General features: G+C 42.9%; 1 protein-coding gene across 1 annotated transcript in view; it reads left to right on the top strand.

Moving 5' to 3' along the window:
• The window catches only part of VOPP1 (VOPP1 WW domain binding protein), a 119,009-nt gene that overhangs the window by 57,157 nt on the left and 35,791 nt on the right, over positions 1–26,061 (top strand). The window contains exon 2 of the mRNA XM_046669922.1: positions 2,565–2,623. Within this exon, the coding sequence (XP_046525878.1) occupies positions 2,565–2,623 (59 nt within the window). The remainder of the gene's footprint in view (positions 1–2,564; positions 2,624–26,061) is intronic.

The following is a 26,061-nucleotide window of genomic DNA, read 5'->3' as shown; positions in this document are numbered from 1 at the left end:
GGGCATTTACGTCATTTCCAGGATTTTGCTATCAGAAATAATGCCACCATAAAAAACATTGTGCATATGGTATTCCATATTTGTGGAGAGAGAATCAGTGATTGAAGAGAAACACATTAGTAGTTTTTTAGAAATTGCTGAATTTCCTTCCCAACAGCCGTGTATGAGAGTGCCTGGGGAGCTGTGCTTTATGTAACATTTCAGCGCTTTTATGTAACCTGTTGTAGCTCTGAAGCTCATCCTCCCACAGGTTTATGTACACACACCTGTGTATGTTCACACCCACCCACCACGTGGGCAGCTGAGCATTGAGGAGGTCGAGGCTGGGAGAGCTGCCTTCCCCAAAGTCTGTTAATGGCAGAGACATGAGCAGGTTCTTGATGGCTTGGTCTCGTTGTCTTCCACCATCTTATAGTCATAGGACAAAATGAGGGAGGCAAAATGAGGGAGGACAAAATTGGTGGTGTGCAAAGTAGGTTACTCAGGGTAATATTGATGAGTCTAGGAGAAATAACGCCCATGGTTGTTAATTTTCTGCCATAATGAAACTTTGTGACTTGGAACAAGACGCCTATTAAGGGCCCAGTTTTTTAATCTATAAAATGGTATTAGTCTTTGAAGTGGTATTCCTACTATTCACATACCAAGAAAAAATCTTCAAAGGCAAAACATAATATTATTTTTATTATTACCTTAATAGTTAGGAGATGTGGTGCTGGGATCCCAAACAAGTGGCTGCTTCAGATTAGGGAACTCTTTAAATAAAGGGATATCCCACAGTAGACAACCGTGGGTAGGGCAGCAGTCTTCATCTTCTGCACCATTCAGGCGTCACTGGCCCTCACTCCTGGGTCTGTGGGACTGAGTCTTGGTGGAGATGCTTGTAGGAAGCATCAGGGCAGCAGGAGGGGAAGGGGTTTCAGCCTTGAGTCCTGGTGTTCTCTGAGCTTCAGGGCTGCATCAGGGGAGGCTGTTTCTTGATTGTGTGGAGCTTCAGTGTCAAGTTCCAAGAAAGCGTACCTGTCTCTGGTGGTGATGAAGAATAAAGAAGAAACATTTAAAATGCCACCGGGAAGAAAGACCTGGTTACTCAGTTTATCACAGAAGACTCTACTGAGATGAATTGTAATTTAGGGCAGAGACCTGAAATTGCTCTTCCTTGCCAAAATAAATTGATTTCTTTGGCTGTCTGAACTTCATTTCTTGAACTGGACAGGAGCTAACATAGTCTAAATTAAACTCATTTTTGATTAATAAAACTGGGTCATTTTGGGCTGCCTGTGTGTGCTTCTGAGTGTCTTAAAGCACATTTAAAAAAGCCCACTTTTGTTTCACTCTCTTTTCATAACTCATCTGATTTAGCCAGCATAACACATAGCATTTGCGCTCACCTTTCCCTTGGCATTTCACTGTAGATTTGGGGTCTGTTTCTGAACTTCCTCACAGCTCTCAGGCAGACTGCGGCAGGAGGGCATTGCCATATACCTGCTAGGGCTGGGCAAAGGCCAAGGAAGGAGCAATCCTGACCAGGTCTCAGGGAGCTGACCTGCCTGCCTGCCCCAGGGGAGTAGGATGTGGTAGTGGGCAAGACAGTTAATTCCTGCCTTGCCCAAAGAGAGCTTTGTTGTCATGGTGCCTTTCCTCATTTTCCTGCTGCTGGTAGCTTTGCGCTATAATATTTTGAAGGTGTTATTTACACACAGGCCAAAGAACTCGATCATGGAGGAAGAAAAGTTGTGATTTAAAAAAAAGATAATGGCACGAGTATAATGATTTTAGAGCAGTCTTGTTCAGATAAGTCAGAGCATTTTTGCTTAGAGCTCTCACTCAGCAGTTGGCGCCATTGGCTTCCTCCCACTTGTTGGAGGTGTGTGACATAGTCAAGCCTCGAGTGTGGCATTGTACCAACTCTGCCCTACCTCTAGAATGTCAAGTGTTGGACTTGCTTGGAAAGCACAGGGGAGGCTCCTATTGTCTGCCCTTGTCTCCCTCCTCCTCCTTTCTCATCCCTGAGAATGAGAGAGTGCAGGAGGCACCACTGATGCTGGGGAGTGAATCCTGACTTGGAGACTCCAACAGATGTGGGTCCCCACTGGAGGATCAATGATTTGAATATGGCTTTTAGAATATTCTGAAATATAAATACCTAGGAATGTTAAAACTATGGGAAATGTCTTTCAAAAAACATTGTTGGAAAATGTAATCTTTGTGATACTTTATTTCTATTATTCTTTAGATATCTGAAATATTGTACCATGTGACTTAAAAAACGGATTGTCTTTAATTTACCTTTTTAATGAATTGGTCACGCTAAGTGTATTTAGAGATACGAAAGACTAGAAAAATAATAGGGAAATAGCTGTTTTCCTCCCTTTTAAAAAACTTAAAAGAGTAAAAGTCACGGTGGGAGTGGATCTCCTGAATTCATTGTCTCTCCCAAATCCCCTGCTTTTCACACTTTAAGCTGTATTCACTCATCCCTCCTTGTTTCTTTTTGTGAGATCTTTTCAACAGCATGCAGATTACCTACCACTGATGAAGGTTTTTCTTCCTTCTATTTCCAGTGCACAGAGGCCAAAAAACATTGCTGGTATTTTGAAGGACTCTATCCAACATATTATATGTAAGTATTTGCATTCCTCTGTTGGTTTAAGTCTGTGGTCACATCTTTCTCTGGGAATTATTTCTTTAGTAGATCATAGGACTGGTTATGGGATGGAGAAAGCCCTGTCTTGGGAGGCCTTTACCCCTAGTTTCATCTGCATCTACTCGTGAATGAGCAGGCAGCCTCCCTGAGGACACTCAGACCAGTTCCTTTGAGGACAGCATGAAATACTGGGTGCTATGTTCTCTGATGCATTGTTAGCTCATACGTGATTGGTCAATGGGGCAAGATGTCTGTACAAGGCCAGAGTTATGTTGGTTTATACAAATTTTGGTAGGCAAAGGGAGCAAGGGTAGTAGGAGTAGAATTTTGAACTTGAACAGGACAGGACAAAGTTCTCAGCCCCACTGCTGTGACTGTGTGTGTGTGAGGTCTCAGTGATCACCTGGCCCTGGGCCCACTCCCTAGCTGGGTGCAGCCACAACCTTGCATGGTTCTTCCTGTGCCCTCAGCACCTGCCAGTCTTACTGTAATTAAGGCATTGCTGCCTTTTCACCTTATTGTTTTTGTGTATTTTTAATATCTGCTATTTAGCTACTAGGTATGCTGAGCCACCTGCCTAGGTGGCCAGATTAACTCTCCAGGTTATCAATTATTATTTTTGATTGTATTTTGAAGTTCTGTAGGTTTTGAGTGGAATGCTCTCAACCAATTTTTCCCAAAACTGTTTTTAGTATTGAATTTGCAAAACATGAACTTTTTCAGTAATGCATATATAATCATATTATAGCAGAAGCACTATATATTCTAGCATATAGGGAGATTGGACAGGAAATACATATTAAGTCAAGAGGGTTATTTCTTAATTGGCCAGGATGTACATTGTCTTACCTGTCCTTTTTGGGGTGTTTCTAATCTTGAAGAGACCAATGTAGGAGGAGGAAGGCTGCCTGGCTGTCAGTGGGGATGAAGCACAGAGAAATGGACAGTTTTCCTGCCTTGGTTTCCTGTTGACAAGCCAGAGTCCATAATGTCCCGCAGAAAGCCTGTGCGGCTGCAGAAAGACACTTGGAAAATAAAGCAGCACCATAAGGACTTTGATTCTAATTACAGAGTTGTCATGTTGAAGAAAATTGGTTATGGGATAACAGAGAGATAAAATGTTTTGGTTTTTCTTAGTACGGTGAATTTGCCTTGGTAAACCTTAGTTCCATGATTTGTCTTCTTAGGCTAGTGTGGGTCAACCATATCTTCTTATGTGTTCTTCCTTGAAAGCAGACCTTTCTCAAATTGTTTTGTAGGTCAGCTGATGAACCCTTTCCTGGTTTTTCAGAGGTTGGGAGTCAGAGATCATTGCTGTTCTGTATTTACTTGCTCATTTGTTCCTTTATTCATTTATTTATTCACTACATATTTTTGAAAGTATTTTTGCATTAACAGAATACAAAGACAGGCCCTGTTCTTGTCACTCAGCTCTGCTGGTTTGGATTCCTTTCACCTCTCTTCTCTACTATGGTGAAGGGAAGGGTCTTGAAAATTAAAAAGTAAAATCACTCTGTTATTAGTGAAGCTCAATATAAAAATAACAATAGGTAATATTTGTTGAGCATTTAATACAGACTAGGTGTTGTTGTATGCCCCTTACGTGAATTAATGTCATTTAAACCCATAGCCCCTTAAAAACCACAACCATACACACTAGTCTTGAGTCTACCTCTGATCTTTCTGTTTCTCTCTTCTCTGTTCCCACCGCCTTCACCTGAATCCACGCCTCTGTGCTTATCTCAACTGTTGGATAAACTTCTTTTTCCCAGCTTTACTGAGATATGATTGACGTAACATTGTGTAAGTTTAAGTTGTACAGTGTGTTGATTTGATATACTTATATGTTGCAAAATGATTACCACCATAGCTTTAGCTAACACCTGCATCATGTCACATAGTTACCATTCCTTTTTTTGTGGTGAGAACATTTAAGATTTACTCTCCCAGCAACTTCAAAATATATAATGCAGTATGGTTAACTATAATCACCATGCTGTACATTACGTCCCCAGAACTAATTCATCTTGTAACTGGAAGTTTGTACTCTTTGACCCATATCTCCTCATTTTCCCCCTCCCCAGACTAGCAACCACCATTCTATTCTGTTTCTATGATTTTGACTTTTTTGGATTCCACACATAAGTGAGATCATACAGTATTTGTCGTTCTTGGTCTGACATTTTCCTTAGCATAATGCCTTCAGGATACATCCATGTTGTTACACATGGCAGAATTTCCCTCTTTCTCATCGCTGAGTAATATTCTGGTGTGTGTGTGTGTGTGTGTGTGTGTGTGTGTGATATCTTTTTTACCCGTTCATCCACTGGTGGGCACTTAGGTTGTTTCTGTATTTGGCTGTTGTGAATAATGCTGCAATGAACATGGGAGTGCTGACATCTCTTTGAGATCCTGTTTTCGTTTCCTTTGCATATATACAGAAGTGGGATTGCTGGATCATATAGTGGTTCTATTTTTAATTTTTGGGGAAACCTCCATACTGTTTTCCATAGTGGCTGCACCAATTTACATTTCCCCCAACAGTGTAAAGGGTTCACTTTTCTCCACATTCTCACCGACACTAATCTCTTGTCTTTTTGAGGATAGCCATTCTGACGGGTGTGAGGTGGTATCTCATTGTTTTGATTTGCATTTCCCTAATGATCAGTGATGTTGAACACCTTTTCGTGTACCTGTTGGCCATCTGTATATCTTCTCTGAAACACTGTTAATTTAGTTCCTCTGCCCGTTTTTTGATCGAATTACTTTTTCTTTGCTATTGATTTGTATCTGTTCCTTGTATATGTTGGGTATTAATCCCTTATCAGATATATGGTTTGCAAATATTTTCTCCCATTCCATAGGTTTCCTTTTCATTTTACTGATTGTTTCTTTCACTGTGCAGAACTTTTTCATTTGATGTAGTCCCTTTTGTTGATTTTTGGTTTTGTTGTTTGTGATTTTGATGTTACTTCCAAAAGATCATTGCCAAGACCGGTGTTGAGGAGCTTCTTCCCTATGTTTTCTTCTAGGAGTTTTATGGTACCAGGTCTTATGTTTAAGTCTTTGATCCATTTTGAGTTAATTTTTGTCAGTGGTGTAAGATAAGGATCCCATTTCATTTTCCTGCATGTGTTTCTCCATTTTTCACATGATCATTTGTTGAAGAGACTATCCTTTCCCCATTGAGTGTTCTTGGCTCCCTTGTTGGGTGTTAGCTGAATATGCAAAGGTTTATTTCTGGGCTCTCTGTACTATTCCATTGATCCATGTGTCTATATTTATGCCACTACCATACTATTTTGATTACCATAGCTTTTTAATATAATTTGAAATCAGGAAATGTGATGCCTCCAGCTATCTTCTTTCTTTGTTGTGAGTCCCATGAGGGCAAGGACCACAACTTTTAAATATTTGAACTCTCTGCCTAGGGCAGTGCCTGGCACACAGTGAACATCCCTGAACATTGAGTGTATGCATTTCCTTCTGGTCCCCACCATACAGTTAACATTCACTGTTTCCCAGTTCTCTGCCTGGCAGACTCCTCACTGCCTGGGAAGAATTTGTTCCTCCTCCTTCATTTTGTCTCTGATACAGCATCTTGGATGTTCTCCACACAGTATTGTATGTCCTGTGAGTGCTTCCTAGATGGGACCGTAACGTGTACATATATTGAACCCCAATACCTGGCACAGTGTGTGGCACTCATGTTGGTCTTCAGTTCACACAGCTTATTTTCTACCAGCATGCTTCTCCCTGTTTTTATTTCCCATATTTTGGCACCTTTTCCCTAATCATAGATTTTAAGTGCTCTGGAGTCCAGTAGATCAGGGTTCAAATATTTGCTCTATTATTTTTCTTTCGTTGAGGTGAAATTCACATAACAAAATCAGCCATTTTAAAGTGAACAGTGCAGTCACATTTGTGTAATCACATTGTTGTGAAGTCACTACCTTTATCCAGTTCCAAACGTTCCAGCACTCTGCTCTATGCATTCCAGCCCTTGACCTTCTCAGTTAGCTGCTTTGTGAGATGTGAACAGGAGTGCTGACCTTCTGGTGTGTAGCATGGGGCCTGTGCATGGTCAGACCGAAATCATATACAAGTATATACACACCCAAGGCCAGCTTGCATCTTTTCTCTGTGTGTATATGAAATTGGTACTGCTACACTGAACTTGCACTTTCCTGCACCAAGAGGGATGCCAGTGTGCTGACATACCCCTGTGCTCTGTGGTGCCGAGGAGGAGAACTGTTGCTTTCTGTCCACATCTAGGCTGTTGGGATATTTTATGCATAAAAGCTCTTCTCCCTGCTTTCCATCATGTAAGGGTAATAAGCATTTTTATCCAAGGGGAGTGAGGAGAAGTGGCTTAGATATATTCTACTTTGTCCAAGGTTATGTTGCTTAAGGATAGGTTTGCTGCAGGCCACACAGTAGCCACAGAAAGATCACAACCCTAACCAGAAGCACTTGGGCCTGTGGAAGACATGGGAACAACTCCGCTCTTCCTCAAAGCCAACTCTACTGTGGTTTCTGCAGAGCTGGCACAGATGGTGATGCAGGTAAAGTAAACTCATGTCCAGCTGCAGCCTACCTTCACTAGGGCCCTGGGCATCAAGATGTAGCATTCCAGGTTAGTGCCATGTGGTCTCCATTCTGCACCAGACCCCCCTTGTGACACATACTTAGTGTACAAGGTACTGCTCAAGGGGTGAAGATGACTGCTCCTCGTTCATCAGTCCACAGACACTTACTGAGTGTCTGCCACGTGTCATTGCTGAGATATGGTGCTGCAGGCCAGGGAAGGTGCCATGCTCCAGGGAGCTGTGGTATGATAATGTATAATTGGCCAGATTTTTTTGAAGCACCTTTAACATTAAATTTAAAAACCCTGAGTTATAACAGATCTCATTTAAAAAATATATTCCTAGTGTATTCTACCTTTTTATTTCTTCTGGGTAAAGTGCTTTATATGAGATTTTCCAAAATAGATAATTCCTTAAAGATATGTTAACTCAAGATGATGTCCTTTTATTCTGTTACAGGATTTTTTTTTCCCCTGCAGAAAATATATTCTAAACGACACCTCTGTTTTTTGCTTATAATTTATCACGGAACGCACAGGGGAGAAAGTATCCAGGTTGCAAACTTGTTTTAGAGTTTACTCTTGTATTTGAAATCTCATTTCATTTGTCTCACCAGAAATCCCATGTGGCATGCCTCCTACTTGTCTTCTTCTCTGCATGTTCCTGAATTTCATTCCTGCATTACAGTTATCAAGCTAATAGACACTAATTTTTTTTTAAAGATAATTAGATTTCCACTGTAGCTATCTAGGCATACAAAATTACTCTCACCTGTTTTGATTTCTTTATGCTAAATTATATCTCTCTCTGCCCTCTCCCTTCATCAAGGTCTCTTATTTCTTTAATTTTTATTTTACCAGTATTGAGCTGGAAGACTGCATATGTATATGTACACATGAAATACCCTTCTTATTTTTGAAGAAAAAGTCCCTTTGGCATCCAAACAGAGAAGGAAGACATGTTTCAAACCTCTCTCCTGTTATCTTTCTTTCTTGCTGCCCTTCACTTCACTACCTTTCTTTACTGTCTACAGGCTGCTGTCTCAAAAGATTTTAATTAAAATGTGCCTTTTTGGTACTCTGGTTCAGGGTTTACTAGATATCTCTTCTTAGCAAGAACGTGATTTAAAAATAGCAGGGTAGTCATGTGGCATCTCCAAATTCAGTTCCCCTGTTCTTGTTCTCTACTTGAGTTTTCTGCCAAATAGTTGCTCATTCAACCCCCTTGTCTGCAGGGCTTAGAACACAATGTCAGCAGGGAGGGGCATGAGGTGAGATGATAAGGGAAAGACTGCCAAAGAGCACATCCTGGGGCTGTGGCAGGCACAGAGTGCACAGATGTGAAGGAGCACTTTTTCCTCTCTGTTTCATGAGAGTTCAGAAGGTACTACTGACAAAGGTGGCATTTTTCAGAGAAAAGTCTAAATGTAATTACAAAGCTACCTTAGTTTGGTATGCAGGTAGCTGCAGAAAGTGCTGAATTCTTTGTCCCTCATCAGGTGACTGGGAGCTATTCTTCTGTCTCAGGTGGTGCACCTAGTGCTCCTGCATGTGCTGGAGGGCAGCCCACCATTTGGCACAGGGGATGAGTTCTTGGCTGTCCTGTTCCCACCAGCTGAGTGACCTAGCAGGTCGTGTGGCCACTAGGCCTTAGCTGTCCTGTTACAGTGGTGATGATGTGGTAATGGTAACTACTGCATTTGGTGGCTTTGAGGTTAGATACTGCCGTGCATGTTCGTAATGTCCATATCGTCACTAATATTTGCAATTTCATTATGGCTTGGAAAGGGTCAGTGGGTCTGTGTCCAGAGATGACCAGATGGCACCCTTGACTTTAGATGCAGGGACTGCTACCCTAGAGAGGCAGGAGTACTGGACTAACTTGCCTCACTGTGAGGCACGCTCTTGGTGACACTTCCCAGCTTGTCTCCAGTATCCAGAAGTTACAGGGGGCTTCTTGGTGCCTGAGTAGGCACTGCCATGCCCATAACCATCCCCTTCATGGGCAGTGGGGGCCTCTCAGATCAGGAGCAGTGTATCTCCTGTTTATAAGAAATGTCCCCCTCTCTGCTGAGATTTGCAACTTGAGCACTCCACAGCTTGTCCCAGAGGCTCTTTTGTCCATATGCTGCATCTGAGTAAGGGTATGTGTCTGCAAGAGTAGAGATGAGAAGGCTTTGGAGGCAGAGGCAGGCAGAAGGTGATACAGTGCTAAGTCTGTGTCAGAAACATGGACTCAGGTGAGTTTCCAAGTGTTGGGGACCAGGGACCTCCTGGCCTTCTCTGAAGTTGACAGTGGTGGAAGAACTTCACAGGGAGGCCTGGCAGGCGCTTACAGCCCTGGCTCACCTTCCAGCAGTCACCAAGATCCACCCACGTTCCCATGTCTCCCTTAGACTAAGAGCAGAATATGTCACTGAGTTTTCCCAGACTGTAGTTGAGACAGGGCCCTCCACTGTGTCAGGGGAATTGTGAGGGAATTAACTGTAATGCAAAGATTAAAAATAACCATAGATGACATTTATTGAGTGCTTATTAAAAATAATCATAGCTGACAGTTATTGCGTGCTTATCATGTGCAGTGCACTTTTCTAAGCATGTTACACATATAATCTTCTCCAGAAACCTTTTGATAGGGGCCCCCTCTCTTCCTTTCCTGCTGTTTCCACTGAGGGGTGTGTGTGCCTCTTTGGTGCTTTGGTACCATGCTCCATCATCGGATTTACTTTTGCCAAAATAAGACATCCATTGTCTCCTCCCTAGACTGGAAGTTCATCAAGGGCATGAGTTACGTCTTGTTGACTTTCATATCCTCTGTGCTTACACACTCTCTGGCACACAGAAGGATCTCAGTACACCTTTAGTAACTGACACAAATGATGGCCTGGGGAAGGGAAGAGTGACTCACCATTGTGCTTCGGTGATGGAAAGTCTTTTAGGGACTGGAAGTCAGGAGACCTTCTCTTGTCCAGCTCTGCCATTCAGTTGCTGTATGATCTTGGGAAAATCTTCTGGGCTGCCGTTTCCTCTGCTCGATAGTCTCCAAGGTCTCATCCTGCTTATTCAGTGACACCCTCTGGCTGGCTGTGCAGAATAATCTAGAGCATACAGAATAGAACATGAATGACCAAGCAAGCTTTTGTGTTGTAGCAGAGAAAGTGTACAAATGTGAGATGGATTTTAGCTCATTAAGGGTCGAACCTGCTTGCCAAGTACAAAGCAACCACCTGATATCTCCTTTCAAAGCAGTGAGTTATCTTTGTTCTGCCAGTCTTAGTGTTGATGCAACAGTGGGAACTAGAAGGTGGTGGGATGGATGTAGGAGCCTGTGACCACTCGTTGTTCCAGATTTTGGGTTCCTAAGACATCTTGTTAGGTGTTGAGCTGGAGCTTTCCAACAGTCAGGCACACTGACAGTTTATTCAGACAATGACTCTTACCATGTGATTTTAAACAAGCCAGAGAAAGCTAGTGATTTATGTGCAAGCTTCTTGTTCTTTATGAATAGCAATAAATCTAGTAATTCCTTCTAGAAAATTGAGGGTAGTTAGAAGTGTGTTGGGTCTTCCTAACTAGATACCAGTGACTTAAAAGCAAGCTAACCCAGTGGCCCTCTGGAGAGCTGGCAGGTGATAAAAATTTGACCCCAAAGGCAATCCTTGATTTTTCTGTATTATTCTCTTAGAATTCTAAGAAAGCCACAAGACCATTCCTATCTAGTTTCACTAATGAAATAACTGACAGCAGGAGATTCACCTGGGCCTGCAGCTTCTTCAGGGGTCTTTTGCATAACCAAGTTCTCTCTCCAGCTGCCACGTGGATGAAACAGAAGTGCTGGGCTTTTGGGTTCTGGGTGTTCTGTTTGCTCTCTTAGTTTTTGGCTCGTATCTAAGTACTATTGAAGGAGAGAATGTGCGAAAACGTCACTGAAGTCAGCTCTGCTGAGACTCAAGGGAATCCTCACACTGCCTAGCTCAAACAGGGAACAGAAGGGAACAGACGGATGGAACACATTTTGGTCAAGAATAACAGCGGGATAGGATCTGTGAAACAGAATTAATGAATACACCCAGCAGGGTTGTGCATTAATTCCTAAATTAAATGCATTAACGCTTATTGAGTACCCATTACCTCCACACCACTGCTATAGGGGAGGGAGCAAGCCTCTAGGACCATGGGAAGTGAAGCTGGGGAGGCAGGCACTGCCCTCCAGGAGCTCAGGTCCATAGCTTATCTAGCAGTTGTGTGTGCCCAGCACTGGGCAGAGGCCATTCCTTCTAGTGCTGGTCTTCTCTGGCCATCGATTTTGATCAGGTCATTTTCAGGCTTTATTCTAAGCCTCCCATTGGAGTGTTAGAGCTTCTGTGAAAGTACTCACGTTACCCTGGTTTATTGTGTCTCTCTGGGTTCATTTCTCTGCTGTAAATAATTAATGCTGTGAGTGGGTAAAGTGCTATTTGCAGGTGTCAGATCAAGATCTCAGAAATAGGCTTTGCAGAGCCAGTGCCTGGCTAGGCCACCTTACCTGCCTGCTAGAGTTGGAGGTGCCCAAATCAGTTCCAGGGGCCCTGAGATACAAGGCCACCTCTGACCATTTGGCGGTGCTGGTGTCAGACCCTGGGCCTGATGGAGAGTTCCCTCTGTGCCAGGTCAGCTGGACAGCATGTGCCCAGCTCTTACCAGCAGCATTGGGATTTGAGGGATGTGCAGGGTGAAAAAGGGTTGTAGGGGTAGGGGGCAGGGGTACTCCCTTCATTGTGCATTTCTCCACACGTCCCTTTCCCCTACCCTTGCTGTTCTGCCATGATGAGGCAGCTGAGCATAGCCTTTGATTAATAGCCTGCGGAGAGGGAGGTGTCTGATCTGGGGACATATAGTTTAAAGAATTTCTGTTCTCCCTTCGTTCTTTTTTTGGGTTTATCGATGAAGCTTCCTTGGGTAAGCTGGAGGCATTTTCTTGTCCTTAGAACAAGGAGAAAGATTTCACTCGTAATCCTCCTTTAAGATCTCTAGACTCTTGCTATGGTCTGAATGTTTATGTCCCCCCAAAATTCGTGTGTTGAATCCTCATCCCCAAAGGTGATGGTATTGGGAAGTTAGGTCTTTGGGAGGTGGTTAGGTCATGAGGGCTGAGCCTGCACAAATGCGCTTATAAAAGAGGCTCCAGAGAGACCTCTTGCCCCTTCTTCTATCTGAGGACATGGTGAGAAAGCACTGGCTTTGAACCAGGAAGAGGCCTTCATGGGAACGTGATGATGATCTTCATCTTGCACTCCCAGTGTCCATAACTATGAGAAATAAATTTCTGTTGTTTATAAGCCACCCAGTCTGTGGTATTTTATTATAGCAGAACAGACTAAGACAGCCCCTAAAATGTCATGTTTTTATATATGTTCTGTAACTTGATTTTTTTCATTAACTGTATATTGTAAATGTTCTTCTAAATCAGCATACAAAGAAACCTCATTGTTTTTGATGGTGACAGCATTCCCTTAGGAGGTACCATAATTCATTTTCACATTGCCCTATAATTATTGTACATTCAGGTAGTGCCAGTTTTGTTTTTACTATTGAAGGTCCATAGTTCCTTATCTATTATTCTAAAATTTAAAGCAGTGCTCACAAACAAATTTTTTAATAATTCACTTGGTAGCAAGAATGGATTTAAACAGACATGAAGCTATTTATATTCTTTTTAAAATTCTATTTAGTACAATGTGTTAAAAGATAAACTGAGGCATATTAAAATTTTTAAGAGTTTATGTGAGCACATATTGATTCAAATCAGGCAGCACTATACAAGAAGTGGTTAGGAGCACTCCACCGACAAAAGCCAGGGACAGGGTTTTTTTCAGAGAAGCAAAGGAAGGAAATTATTTGATTGGCTATAGCTTAAGTGGTTGTTTGAGACAGCCTGGTTGGCTGTGTTTGGTTGATCTTCTTAACCTTGAGGTATTTATAGGCATTGACTCTGGCTTACATTCTGGTTTGCTTACCTAGGCTACGAAAGCATTAGAGCCAACTCATCTAATGGCCCCCTTATTTGATGACTTTAATAGATGTGTTGTATATTTCAATGCAGATCTTGCTGGTAGTATTATGTAATACATGGTATTACATGTCTTACCATTCTTGACTCCTAACAGTTCTGAATTCTCTGCATATTTGGTCGTAGGAGTTTGGAGAAAAGATTTTTGGTGTGCCCCAGTACTCAGTAAACATCTTCCTGCATACTATCTTTATAAACTAGAACTTATTTTTGTCATGGGATGAATTCGCAGAAAAAGAATTGCTGAAGCAAAGGTTATGCTTATTTTACATTTTACTAAATACTGCCAGACTAGCCACCCTGAAGGTTGTCATAATCAGCCATCAGTGTGTGAGAACACCTGTTTCCAACCATCCTCACCAGCACTGGGAGTAACATGGTATCAAAGTACACTTTGTATTCTGAGTTTATGTTAGTTAATGTGTTCTCCCATCACTTCTGCTTAAGGCAAAACACTTATGATGTACCAGGAACCATGGTAGGTACCTGGGCTGTACATAGAGGAGTGAGATAAGACTGCTGTTATGCTCATAGTCCAGCATGGAGGACAGATGCCTTTAACAATGAACGGTAATACTGTCCTCAGTGAGAGCCATATAAATGGAAATTCATCAAAGGGAGGATCATGACGTAGGAGGGAGGATGAGGGGATGCTGTTGGGAAAGATCTCACAGAGCTGATCTTTGAAGGGTGAGGAGCAGTTTCAGAGGCTATAGTGAGAGTGTAAGGCATGGAAGTAGGAAAGTACATTGTGTATTTGGGGAACCACAAGGCTAGAGTTTAGGGTGCCTGGCAGGAGGTGAGATGGAAAAGGAAGGGTGAGGCTCATTGAGAAGGATCTTGAGACTCCTCCTGCACAAAGCAAGGCAATGGTGTCAGTTTGGTCTTTCAGAAGGCTGTCAGGACAGTACTTGGATGGGGGTTGGGGACTGGAGGTAAGGAAATTGTTGCTGTAGTAGGGGTAAAATATGGAGGGTCTGACTCTGAGTGAGGATGGGGGCTGAGGAACAAGGTGGTGGGCTTCAATAATATTTCACAGAAGAATCGATGTGGGGATAAAGGAAGTCAATAACTCAGAGGCTTCTGGTTGGGCAGGCAGTGAGAGACACCAGGAAAAGAACAGATTCAGGGAGGGACTTAGCAGAAGAGGGAGTGGAGGATGTCAGCTGTGTACATGTTGAGTTTGAAGTTCTTGCAGAATATCCAGGAAATATGGACAGGGGGAGTTTCTCTTTTGCAGCCCAGGAGGGAGTCCAGAGACAGAATGTAGATTTAAGAGTTCTGAGCATGTAAATAATAGTTAACCAACACAAGTAAAAATAAAGCTGAGAAAGTAAGCTGGGTGTCAACTTGAATCTAATTTTCTAGAGTTTTTAGCTAATGAGTGCTAGAATCTATCTGCTTTCCAGATCTCTTTGCCAAATTCCTGTCATTCCATTTGTATTTGCTATGCTCCTGTTATTTCAATGAGATAAAGTTTATTATCAGATTTAAAGTCTGTAGGATCATAGGATCAAGGTCTTGTGTTTTTCATTTTCCATATTACTCATTATTCTGGACAGAGTTGACTTTTTTTCAATCTGAGAGTTATCAGCCCAAAACTAGAAGAATAAGCCCCCTGTTTCCTAGGATAGAGTTTAATAGAACTGATGTTAAATGGTCGGCAATTTACTGAAAGGAGAAAAGAGGAGAAACCTCTACACCAGAAACGTAAGGGTAGAGTTTCAAAACCTGGAATTAGTAGAGGTCAGCAATAGTTTAAAGAGTCTCAGTCCCTCTTGCTCATCTTCTCACCTCAACTTGGTGCAACTGGGCTCTGAGGCAGCAGCCATTCAAGGGTTAAACTGATAAGGAAATGAGCACTTTCTACCTCATTTGGTCTATTAATTTTAGGGCTTATAATAAGCATTTATAACGCTTTCTCCCATGGTAGAAATAGAAGTAAAATTTCCCTAGGTAAATCTCATCTGCTACCCTAAATACAACCAATCTGGGTTTACTCAAGTTTGCGATGTTTTGTAGTAAGAGATGTGCCTCTGCAGGAATGACTTATAGGGCAGCCGTCCTCCCCACTCTCAAAGTCTCGAGGTTGGATCTCATCAGAGCTACTGTCGTCGCCTCTTTAAAATCCAGACATGTTTGACTTTGCCATTGGGTATGTCAACCAGATCAAAATTAAAAGATCATCAAAATATGACCATATGTCTCAACAGGCACATTCCTGCCTATCAGGGAAACCAAGTCAGACCAAGAAGGAAAAGATTCTGACATGTGAATCTCTGCTGAAGTTCACAGAAAGAATAAACCATCAATTCATCCTCAGGTCTGTGAAGTTTTTGACTTCACAGCCAGACAAATAAAAGGTCTAAAACCTGTGATTAGAAAGATGAAAGTTCTTTTTAAAAAAGCCTTTTTTGGGGCCAGCCTGGTGGCATAGTGGTTAAGTTCGCACGCTTCACTTTGGTGGCCCAGGGTTTGCAGGTTCAGATCCCAGGTGCAGACTTAGCACTGCTCATCAAGCCATGCTGTGGCAACATCCCACATAAAATAAAGGAAGATTGGCACAGGTGTTAGCTCAGTGACAATCTTCCTCACACACACAAAAAGGAAGTTTGGCACAGATGTTAGCTCAGTGACAGTCTTCCTCACACACAAAAAAAATCCTTTTTCCTCACAGATACTCAATATTGAAATTGACCAGAACATGTCTATTACCTTGATTGGGGTGATGGTAAGATGGGTCTTTGCATATGTCCAAACTCATCAAATTGTACATATTAAATCTGTGCAGTTCTTTGTATATCACTTATACCTCAATAAAGCTGTTTTTTAAAAAAAACTGATCAGAAAAGCCAAACCAACATCCTCTTCACCCTCCAGGTTCCTGCTGGTGTCAAGAGAGGACTAACAGGCAAGAGTACTCCAGATTTAGTCACTGGTTCTCAGTCCTGGCCATGTACTACAGTCACCTGAGGAGTGATTCCCAACCTACAGGCATAAGTATTTTTTAAAGTCACCCAGTAATTCTCATGTGAGATGATGTTGAGAACCACTGCTTTCCAGAGTGCTCATCACAGAGCAGTGTCACCCCTCGACGCTGCAGGGTCCTTCCTGGACCTCCTCCTTTTCTGTTTGAGTTATCTCCACATGTAAAGGGTTCTACAGGGGAGGACTTACTGCTGCCTCACTCAAATGGAGAACTCCCCTCACAGCAGGGTGGAGTCCTAAAGGCAAAACTGGAGATATTATCTGCTGTGTTATGCCATATTAAGGCTGAAAATAATTACGTTAAATAGTATAATAAAAAAGCTAGTTATAGGAAGGTAGAATTGGTGGTGAGTAATAGATTTTAGGATAATACACTCAATGTTGGGAAGGAGATGGCTGTGCATCTGGAGGGGTTAGGAGATCTCTATGGAGTTAGTGGGAAACTCTGCAGTATAACAGATGTCCTCATTTAGGAGGCAGGAGGTGCGAACACTCAGGACGTCAACATTCTTAGGAAGTAAGCAGCCCACCAAGCCGAGATTTTTCTCCTTTTTGTTCTTTTCACTGAGGAAGATTCACTCTGAGCTAACATTTGTTGCCGATCGTCCTCTTTTTTTGTCTGAGGAGGATTAGCCCTGAGCTAACATCTGTGCCAATCTTCCTCTGTTTTGTATATGGGACACTGCGACAGCATGGCTGACAAGTGGCATAGGTTCACGCCTGGAAATGCGAGCCTGGGCTGCTGAAGCAGGGCATGCCAAACTTAACCACTATGTCATAGGGCTGGCCCCCAAGCTGAGATTTTTAAGAGGACATGTATGAAAGATGAAAAGTGGGCTCATTAACCAGGGCAGTTGCCACCCAGGGTGGGAATTTCTGTGAAGGCTTTAGGAGAGTCTTCTCTCCTAAAGATTATTAAAGGAATGTTTTGTGATCATTTAGAACTAATTTGGTTTTTGCCCCTCTAATGTCCTGTGAGGTTGGGCTCATTTCTTCAGTGGGACCATAAGACTGGAGGATCTGTGAGTTGACAGTTTGCTGAGCATCATGGAGATATTTGATAGCATCTCACTCATTATCTCAGCTTATCAGATACGGAATTCTGTTCCAAATAAATATGACAGTTAGGAGGATTTATAGCTGGTATCATAGTTGTACCTATAAAATTATGATTAATAAAATATCATCTTGGAAGGAAGGTTTCTAATGGAATTCACCATTGGCTCCATCATCAATATTTTATCATTGATTTGATGAAAATAATGGAAGCTATGATATAGCAATCATATTCACAAGTTGTAGGGAGAGAAAGTCTTGGATCCATTTCCTCTTTCTTTTTTTTTCTTTTCTTAAAATTCACTTCCCCTTTCTTTTTATCCAGGCGGTGAACTGATCTGATTGAACTGCATCTAGGACAGCTGGTTAGAAGACATCTAGTGGTGGGTTCATTCATGTGCCTGAAGGCTCCTTCTCTCTCTTCTCCTGTGTTGTCCTCCCTTTCCGTCTACACCCCTGGTCTTCTTGATGAGGATCCAGGCTGCCCCAGGGAGTAGCCCAAGACATCCTTCCCTGCATGCTGATGTATATCATCCTCCGGGAAGCATAGGATGTCCTGACCTGATCCGATCTGATTCTTGTCTAAAGTTATAGACCTACCCAATAACCAGACCCCACCTACACCAATACCATTTAAAAGACTTTTACATCATCTTTCCTTTGTCTTGTAAAGAAATAACTCACATACCTATGCCTTAAATTTAGCCCTACCCTCAACCCATGTTTGCAGCTCTTACTGCCCATGGGTCCTGTCCCCATGCCTCAGCTCTTACTGCCCATGGGTCCTGTCCCCATGCTGTTCTCTGAATAAAGGAGCACTGCTCCCAGAGCTTGATAGTCCAAGAAATCTTTCTTTCAACTCTTCGGCTCACAAAGCCCACATCATTCTCTCTGTGACATTCCATGTAGCTAGGCCAGAACTCACTTTGTGGGGTGGCCTTCTCTCTTTCTCTTCCTTTGACTTTCTTACTCCAGACAGCCTGCCAGACTTTGGGGAAGATTTCAGGTTTGGGATTACAGCTTTAGGGCATGGAAAGATTCTATTCTGTGTACAGACCCAAGCCTTGTTCTCCACCTGACCTTCCTGTGGAGTTATTGGACAGTACCATGCTAAGTCGTCTGCTGTGGGATCATTGCAGAGAGAAGAAGCAGAATCAGCTGGGTAGTAGTCAGCATTCCTGGGTCCCAAAAAATTTGACTTGGATTCTTCATTTATATGACAGAAAACCAGAAGGAATAGTGAAGGCTTTGAGTGACAGAATGAGGCTCCAACAGCTCTTGACGGGCTGAAATCATGGCCCACATTTCATAAGTTTAAATTTTATTATAGATAACACTAAGATCCTATATTTAGGTCCCCAAGCCCTACTGTGCCTGTATAATAATGGAAGAGGGAATTTACTGAGAAAATCTCAGTTGACAGAAAGTTCATTATGATTCAGCTGTGTTATGGTTGCTAAAAAATTAGTACTATCTGTGGCTGCAGTATGTGTGGAAAAGAGAGTGAACCAGAATCCTCTTGATGATGGGAAACTAAGATTTTATCCCAACTGGTCATACTTTCCTGGATAAGAGAAGACTCAGGAAACCATGAGAACCTCTTCACATGTGATAGGGCTGGCTTATTCTGTGGTGGCCCAGCAAGGCGGGAGTGGGACTAGTGGGGGCCAGACTTGACTTCTGCACAAGGAAGAATGCCCTTTAATCACAGAAGGCGTGTGCCTCAGGGATCCTGCAGCAGGGAGTGGACAGCTCTGCTTAGGGAGGTTGAAAGGGAAAGTCAGTTATGGGATGTGGTCAAGGGTGGATTCCTGGATACAAGTCAGGCACAGAGCTTTTCAGGCTCTTTGAGGATATTTGCCAAGGGCATTCAGTGGTCTGAGGATCAAGCTAACCTCTGCCCCATCCCTGCAAGGTTTCACTTCCCCTTTGGAGTTTTCTCCAGATCTTGTAGGGATTTGTTTAGTTTTTCCGAGGAACCAGATTTCTTACAGGTTAATTGAAGTTTTCTGATAACCCTGAGTATATTTCCTGATTCTAACCTGGGAAGCTGCCTTCAAGCATCTGCCATGTGCTTCACTGTGTGGGAAAACACAGATGATCATAAAAGTAGTATAAGAAGTGGTTTCAGATATCAACATACATATGGTATGTAATTGAGGAGACCAGCCTAACTGTCAAGCTAAGAAACTTGGATTGGACAGGGAAAAAAATGTTGTCCTGGTAGACACTTGAAGGAAGAGAATGGTTTGCTGAGACTTAATCAGCAGGTGAGGGAAAGGATTGGCCTTTTAAATGAAATGATGTTGACAGGAATTTACTTAAAACTCTACAGTTGGGTTTTTTTTTTTTAAGCCGTGTCCTGTTCTTTATTTAACAACAAAAACATTGAACCCCCGTGAACTCCCTCTCTAGACCTCCACCCTAAGTACTTGACTCCTGTTTTAGTTGTTCCACCAGATCCTGAGATGGTTTTCCATGAATGAGTTTAATATAAATTACCATTTACCCCACACGAAAAAGTTTACATATCAGCGTTTGGCCATTTTTCTTTAATAGGAAGATTTCATGATTTGATTAACATTGAACATTCCCTGACTTAATATGTTATCCTTTTCTACTCTTGAGATTTATGTGACTGAAAGGCATAGAATCAATGTGTCTACTGGGCAGATCCCTTCCCTCCTGATAGTGCTAAGTGTAACGTGCTAACTTCTTAGATTCCTAAAACTCCCAAAGGGGCCATCCTATTACATTTGCATTTGATCACTGCTATGACACATTTCTAACTGGTGGCATTCCTCCTTTTACGTTATGCCTCCTTTTACATTATGCATATGCCTCCTTTTACATTATGCCTCCTTTTACATTATGCATCCTCAGGACCACATCACCTATCTTTTACTTGGGGAGAGAGGCCAGACACCCTCATTTTATGTCTGTGATGTACTTAGTTACAAATTAACACCTGCTCAGAGTGGACCATCCATTTTTCTGATCTTGTCAGAACTGTATGTTTGGATCCTGGAATACAGTGAAGAATCCTTGGCTAACAGGAAGCAATTCCGGGGGCCCATTTCTGCTGATATACATGTTCTTATCACTCTTTTGAAGCAAGTGTGTGTGTTTTGTGTAATTACATATGTTGAGGAATGGATTTAGTTAAAAGTGATGTTTCTTCCTTTCTGCTGCAAGTCTGAGAATCTGACACACAGAATGAGAAGGAAAATTCTGTTCTGTTGTCTCCATCCTGATTTGTTCTGTATCCAGGTTAGTGAAGGTAACAGGCTTTGTTAGTCTTCAGCTGACCTTTGGAACACCAGTGCCGTTTCAAGGCTTAGGCACTAGGAACACAGACCTAGTGCATCAGAAAATGGGTCATTTAGTATGCTAGACTACTTGCTAAAGTTTACTACTTCTAATTAAGCTTCGTTACACTTAATCTTCTTTTTATAGTAACCACTGTTTGAAATATCAACAGGTATGTGCTTAGGGCCCCAGTTTACCAGTAGGTTCATTGAAAGAAAGCAACAGAGAGAAAGGGGATAACAGTGTCACTCCAGGGGTAATTGCATGTTCCTTCAAGTGGCTGACACTCACCAGCATCCACATCTGGAGCCAGGCCAGGACTGCAGATGAGCCACAAGGATACTTGGAGTGAATGGGTCTGCAGCTAAACAAGAGAGCATAAAGGATACTCTGTTTTCAGAAAAGAAAGCAGATAATCAGTTGACAACATATATTTGCTGCTGGTATTCGAAATTTGGATCCTGAAAAGTGAGAGCTGGAGCACATAGATGTTGAATCTTGCCAACAGAGAGTAATTTGAATTAGGAATTCAAAATCATTATAATGCTTCATTCTCAGGCTGAGGGGTGTGTAACCTTCGTTCTCAGGCTGAGGGGTGCGTGTGTGTGTGTGTGTGTGTGTGTATAGAATTTGAGACGAGGCTCTAAATGTCTAAAAGCTTGTAGAGATTCTCGTCTTGTGTGCTTCCCTAACATGGAACCAGGATGCTGCAGAGGCTTAGGTTTCAAAGCAGAAAATGCTTCCTCATAAGTGTGATTCTGAAAAGGAGGCATTTTAGCAAATTCAGCTCTTGAAAGATGATCCATACATTAAATTTTTATCCCTGTACCTGCTTTCCTCTTTCATATCAAGTTTATGGTTACCAGACTTGGATGGACTCCAAGCACCCCTTCAGCCCTGGCTCTGCCTAGAGCTGAGGCAGCTGTAGTTTTCGTTAGGGGAAAAACCCAGAGGGAGAGACACAGAAAACATCATGGTGGCAAAGGCTGTAGAACAATGGAGAGAAATGGTTCTGAGCCCAGAACATCGCAGTCTTGTTCCTCCTAAGTCGCAGAGATATTCCATCTCTGTTCTCCACCCTTTTGCAGCCACCTACCATCCTCCTTCAGAGGCTATTTTCAAGTAGGCAGGTGAACAGGGGGCATTCCCACTTGAGAGGGTCTTCGCGAGAGTTACATCCTCTAGAATTTGATCATTGCAAGACATCTTATACTATAGTTAGGAGGAAAAATGCAATAGCCATTTGACCAGTGTCACCCAGGCAGAAGTCATGGGGGACAAGAAAGAGGTTTAAGCCCAGTACCATGGACAGCAGGAAGTGACCTACTCAGGGAACTTGGACCTGAAGCTGCCCAGAACCCACCGGATGAAAGAAGCTGATCTAGAAACAACAGAAACTTGAGCCTGTCCACTTTTGACTTGGGGCTTCTGCAACAGTAGCTTTGAAGAAACATGCTTTATGTTGTAGCCTAGTTCACACATATCTGTGTGGGAGCATGTGTGACCAAAACATAAGTTTCACAAAACAATTCTTATATGTGATGCCCTCTGATTTTTTTAAAATCGATTTTTACCTTTACAAAATGCATGTCACAACCCAGTAACTTGATTTCACAGTCTGCTAGTGGGTCACAATAGTTGAAAAACATTGTTCTGTTGTATAACATTATCGAAGCGTTGGTAGTTCTTTCCAAATTGACACCAAACTTTTACCTAAAGTCGTATCTTACTGTATTATTTCTGTCTTTTGTGATTAAGTCATCTTAGAGAGTTCTTGACATAGAATAGTGGAGACGTTTCTGGGAATCTTTATGGTCAATATGCAGGTTAAACAGTGAACCCCTTCAGGCATTATTAAAGAGTGGTTGCTGGATTCCTGCCTGTGGGTTCTGTCCCAGGGCTTCCTGCCATTTGACCAAGGATTCTCAGCTTTCCTCACATTGTCTCTGTTACCTGGTCTTGCCAGATTCCCACCACTTCCTTCCCACTACCTCTGGGCTTGATTTGCCCTCTGGGAATGGCTCCTGCCACATTAAACTTCACTTTCCCCCAACACCTTCTCACCCTCTGTCACTTTCTTAGGTATCACTGCCCTGCTTCTCCTTGACTTTTCCAGTTGGTTCATTCACATGGGCTAAATGATAATGGAGTCTCACATGGTTACTGTTAATAAGTACAGTTACACCATGCCAACGCTGTGATGCCTTTGTCCGTAGCAGCTTGTAAAAGGCCAAGGAAGAACAGGAAAACCAAGTAGGGACAGAGAAGGTGGCCCTTTGGTGATAAAAGACTCAGTATCACCAAAGAGGCAGTGCCTGTGCAAAACGCTTTCCTGAAATGCTGACCAAAGTCCATTATTGGCTTTAGCATATAATGACCTGGGCTGACAGGAGGTACAACATCCCTAATGCCTTGTTTTCTGAGGTTTTTTCAAACATGGAGCTGATAATACTTACCTTGTGTATGGATGCTTTGCGTGACAGTTGTGAAGGACTTGACCTGATGTCTAGAAGATAAGGAGTGCCCATAATCTGTAACCTTTGTTCTTATTTTTATTAGTATTCTATTCCTTTGTAATAAATTACTGTAAAGTTAGCAGATTGAAACTACAGATATTTATTGTCTTACAATTCCTGTATGTCACAAGTCTTGGCATGGCATCGATGGGTCCTTTGCTATGGGTCTCATAAGCTAAAATCAAGAGATTGGCTGGGCTGTGTTCTCATCTGGAGCTTGGGGTCCTCCTGCAACTTCATTCAGGTTATTGGCAGAATTCAGTCCTTGCAGTTGTAAGTCTGAGGTCCTAGTTCCCTTGCTGGCTGGCTGGGGGTTGCACCCAGCTCCTGAAGATCACCCTCAGTCCTAGCCATGTGGCCTTGTCACAACACACAGTTACTTCTTCAGAGACAGCGGAAGAGCCCCCAGTCTGCTATGGCAGAGTCTTAGACAACATACCACTTTATGTAATGTTCCATAATCAAAGGATGTTCCATAATCCATCCCATCATATTCATAGGCCCCTCCATACTCAAGGGGAGGGTGTCATGCAGTGAGGGTATCATACTAGGAGCGGGAATATTGGGGTCATCTTTGAATTCTGCCTGCCACATTATCACATTTATCATGAATTTAACGTAATTGCTAAGGACTCTTGTCTTTGCAAATTCACGATAGGAAACAGTCCCAACTCTTTTGGTTTACAATTAATTGTCTGAACTCTACCTTCCCCCAAAGCAAAAAATTATTTATCTCCCTTAAATGAGTCCCCTCCCTACATACGTACACACACACACACACTGGTTACTGAGACCATTGAGATTCTTTGGGAGGAGGGTGCCAAGGAATTTCTGTGGACGATGCTCTGTGTCACATTAGCAGACAGTGCTGTTCATGCAGTGCTGGGTCCTTGCAGGTCCAGCCCAGGTCCAGATTTACCCCAACCCCTGGACGTTTTATTTTCTCTCACACTGTGTGCTTAACTGTTCTTCTCCACAGTGCAACTATGGTGTCTGTGGAGCTAGGCCTGGAGAGTCCAGCAGCACCATCCATCCTAGAACCAGCACTCAGTCCTAGCACTGAGGCCCCTGTGCTGCTCAGGTCATTGCCAGGCAGGATTTCTGTGTGGTTTCTGCTCAGATGTAATTTCAATGAGTCATCCCTGAACACCTTGTTTAAAATTGTATCATCTACCACCTCCTCCCCTGTGCTCTCAACTGCCAACTCCTGCTTTATTTTTCACCATAGTGGAACCTCTTGCCATCCATCACAGTTCATATTTTCTTGCCTATTTCTCTCTTCTAGAAAGAAAGCTCTTCCACAGCAGGGTCTTCTGTCTGCGTTGCTCCCCGCCTAGGACCAGTGCAGAGCTGAGGTCCTAGTAGCACTCTGTGGCTTTTTGTTGGATGCTGGTTATAAGAACCAGCAGCATTTTTAAGCACAAATTTCGGTGCCCTCTTGGTTATTGGTTGGTTAAAGCAAGTTAAACAGATTATCTCATGTCACCTGCTTATGGGAGCATCTCATTGAGATCATAACTGTTTCTACCTAGAGGGTAGAAGGTCATGTTCATGGACTATGGGAGGACTGGATGTGTAAACATCTGTGTTGTGTAGACAATGGTGTGTGTGTCCATGGGTGGTGGTGGTGCTGGTTGTGGTTGTGGTTGGGCAGGTGGTTGTCCTTGAAATGATAGAGGATTTAGTGGCAGTTGGGTGCTGGGTGTTTAAACAGATAGAAGCAGCCCCAGGAGACAGCGGAGGAGAAGCAGCATTGGAGCTAAGGTCTGCCAAGTTCCACTGTTAGTCATATCTCTCCATCTTAGCCAGTAACTCCATCTTAACTAATATTTCCTAGGAATCTGTTTTCTACACATTTTTCTATAAAACAAGCCAATTTGTACTGGAATTATCTATAAATTCAGTGTCTGAGATCTTAGATCAAATTGTGTATTCCTTCCAACTACTTTTTTTTAAAGAAGAAAATTGGTAGGAACCTAGATCACAATTATATGGTCATTTAATATTATTGAAAAACAGTGTACTTCTTACCCTAACCCCCATTCCACTGCCGCTTGGACTCAGATCTCTCTAGTGAAAGTTTCTCTGTAGATACCAGAGTGGAGAACCGGAGAGCATGAACTTTCATAGCAGTCTCTCTTTTCAAAAAAATAAAGGGTGAGGCGTGGGGACTGGGGAAGGGCAGGACTATTGAAGGAGGCTGAGGTGAGGCCCTGTGGCCCACACTGGGCTCTGTTCTCAGCTAGGGCCTTTCTTAGGCAGCACTTCTGGGGAAGGAATGGCCCTGAGCATGTCCATGAGAGCCTGTGCCCTGCCCAGCCCCAAGCCTCAGGCACAGGTAGGGGTGGTGGTGAGGGCACTAGCAGTCCTTGTCAGCACTTATATAATGATGATGACCTTAAAACTTAGAGCAGCACTCTGAAAGGGTCCTGCTCCTCCACCCATTTTGCTTGTGGGGAAACTGAGGCTCACAGAGGTTGAATAACTTGCCAGAAGTCCTGCAGCTAGCAAGTGGCAAGACCAGGACTAAACGTCCTAATTTATCTGACTCCATAATCTCTGCATTTAGCCTCACTGGACTTGTCAGTGCAATATTCCCGTCTTCTGAGCGTCGTCGGAGGTTGAGACCTGAGCAGGATCTGCAGCACATTGACATGGTCTCTGGTTCAGCTTCCTTCTGGTTACACAACTGGCAGGTGTCATGCTGGTCTTTGGTCATGGCGCCTCCCCAGAAGGAAACCATTGTGATTCGGCACATGGGGATGTGTAGTAAACAGGGTGCTTTGAATTACACTGACAGTGTCCGTCTCAGCACCTTCTGTTTGGGCTACCAGACTGACAACAGTGAGTTCTGCTAGTTTCGTGAAATGCAGCAGTGGCAGTTCTGTCCTTTGCACTGAAACCTGCC

The sequence above is a fragment of the Equus quagga genome, chromosome 8 (genome assembly GCF_021613505.1).
Source record: "Equus quagga isolate Etosha38 chromosome 8, UCLA_HA_Equagga_1.0, whole genome shotgun sequence".
Lineage (NCBI taxonomy): Eukaryota > Metazoa > Chordata > Mammalia > Perissodactyla > Equidae > Equus > Equus quagga.
The sequence above is the reverse complement of the archived record's forward strand: the minus strand, read 5'-3'. Positions and strand labels throughout refer to the sequence as shown.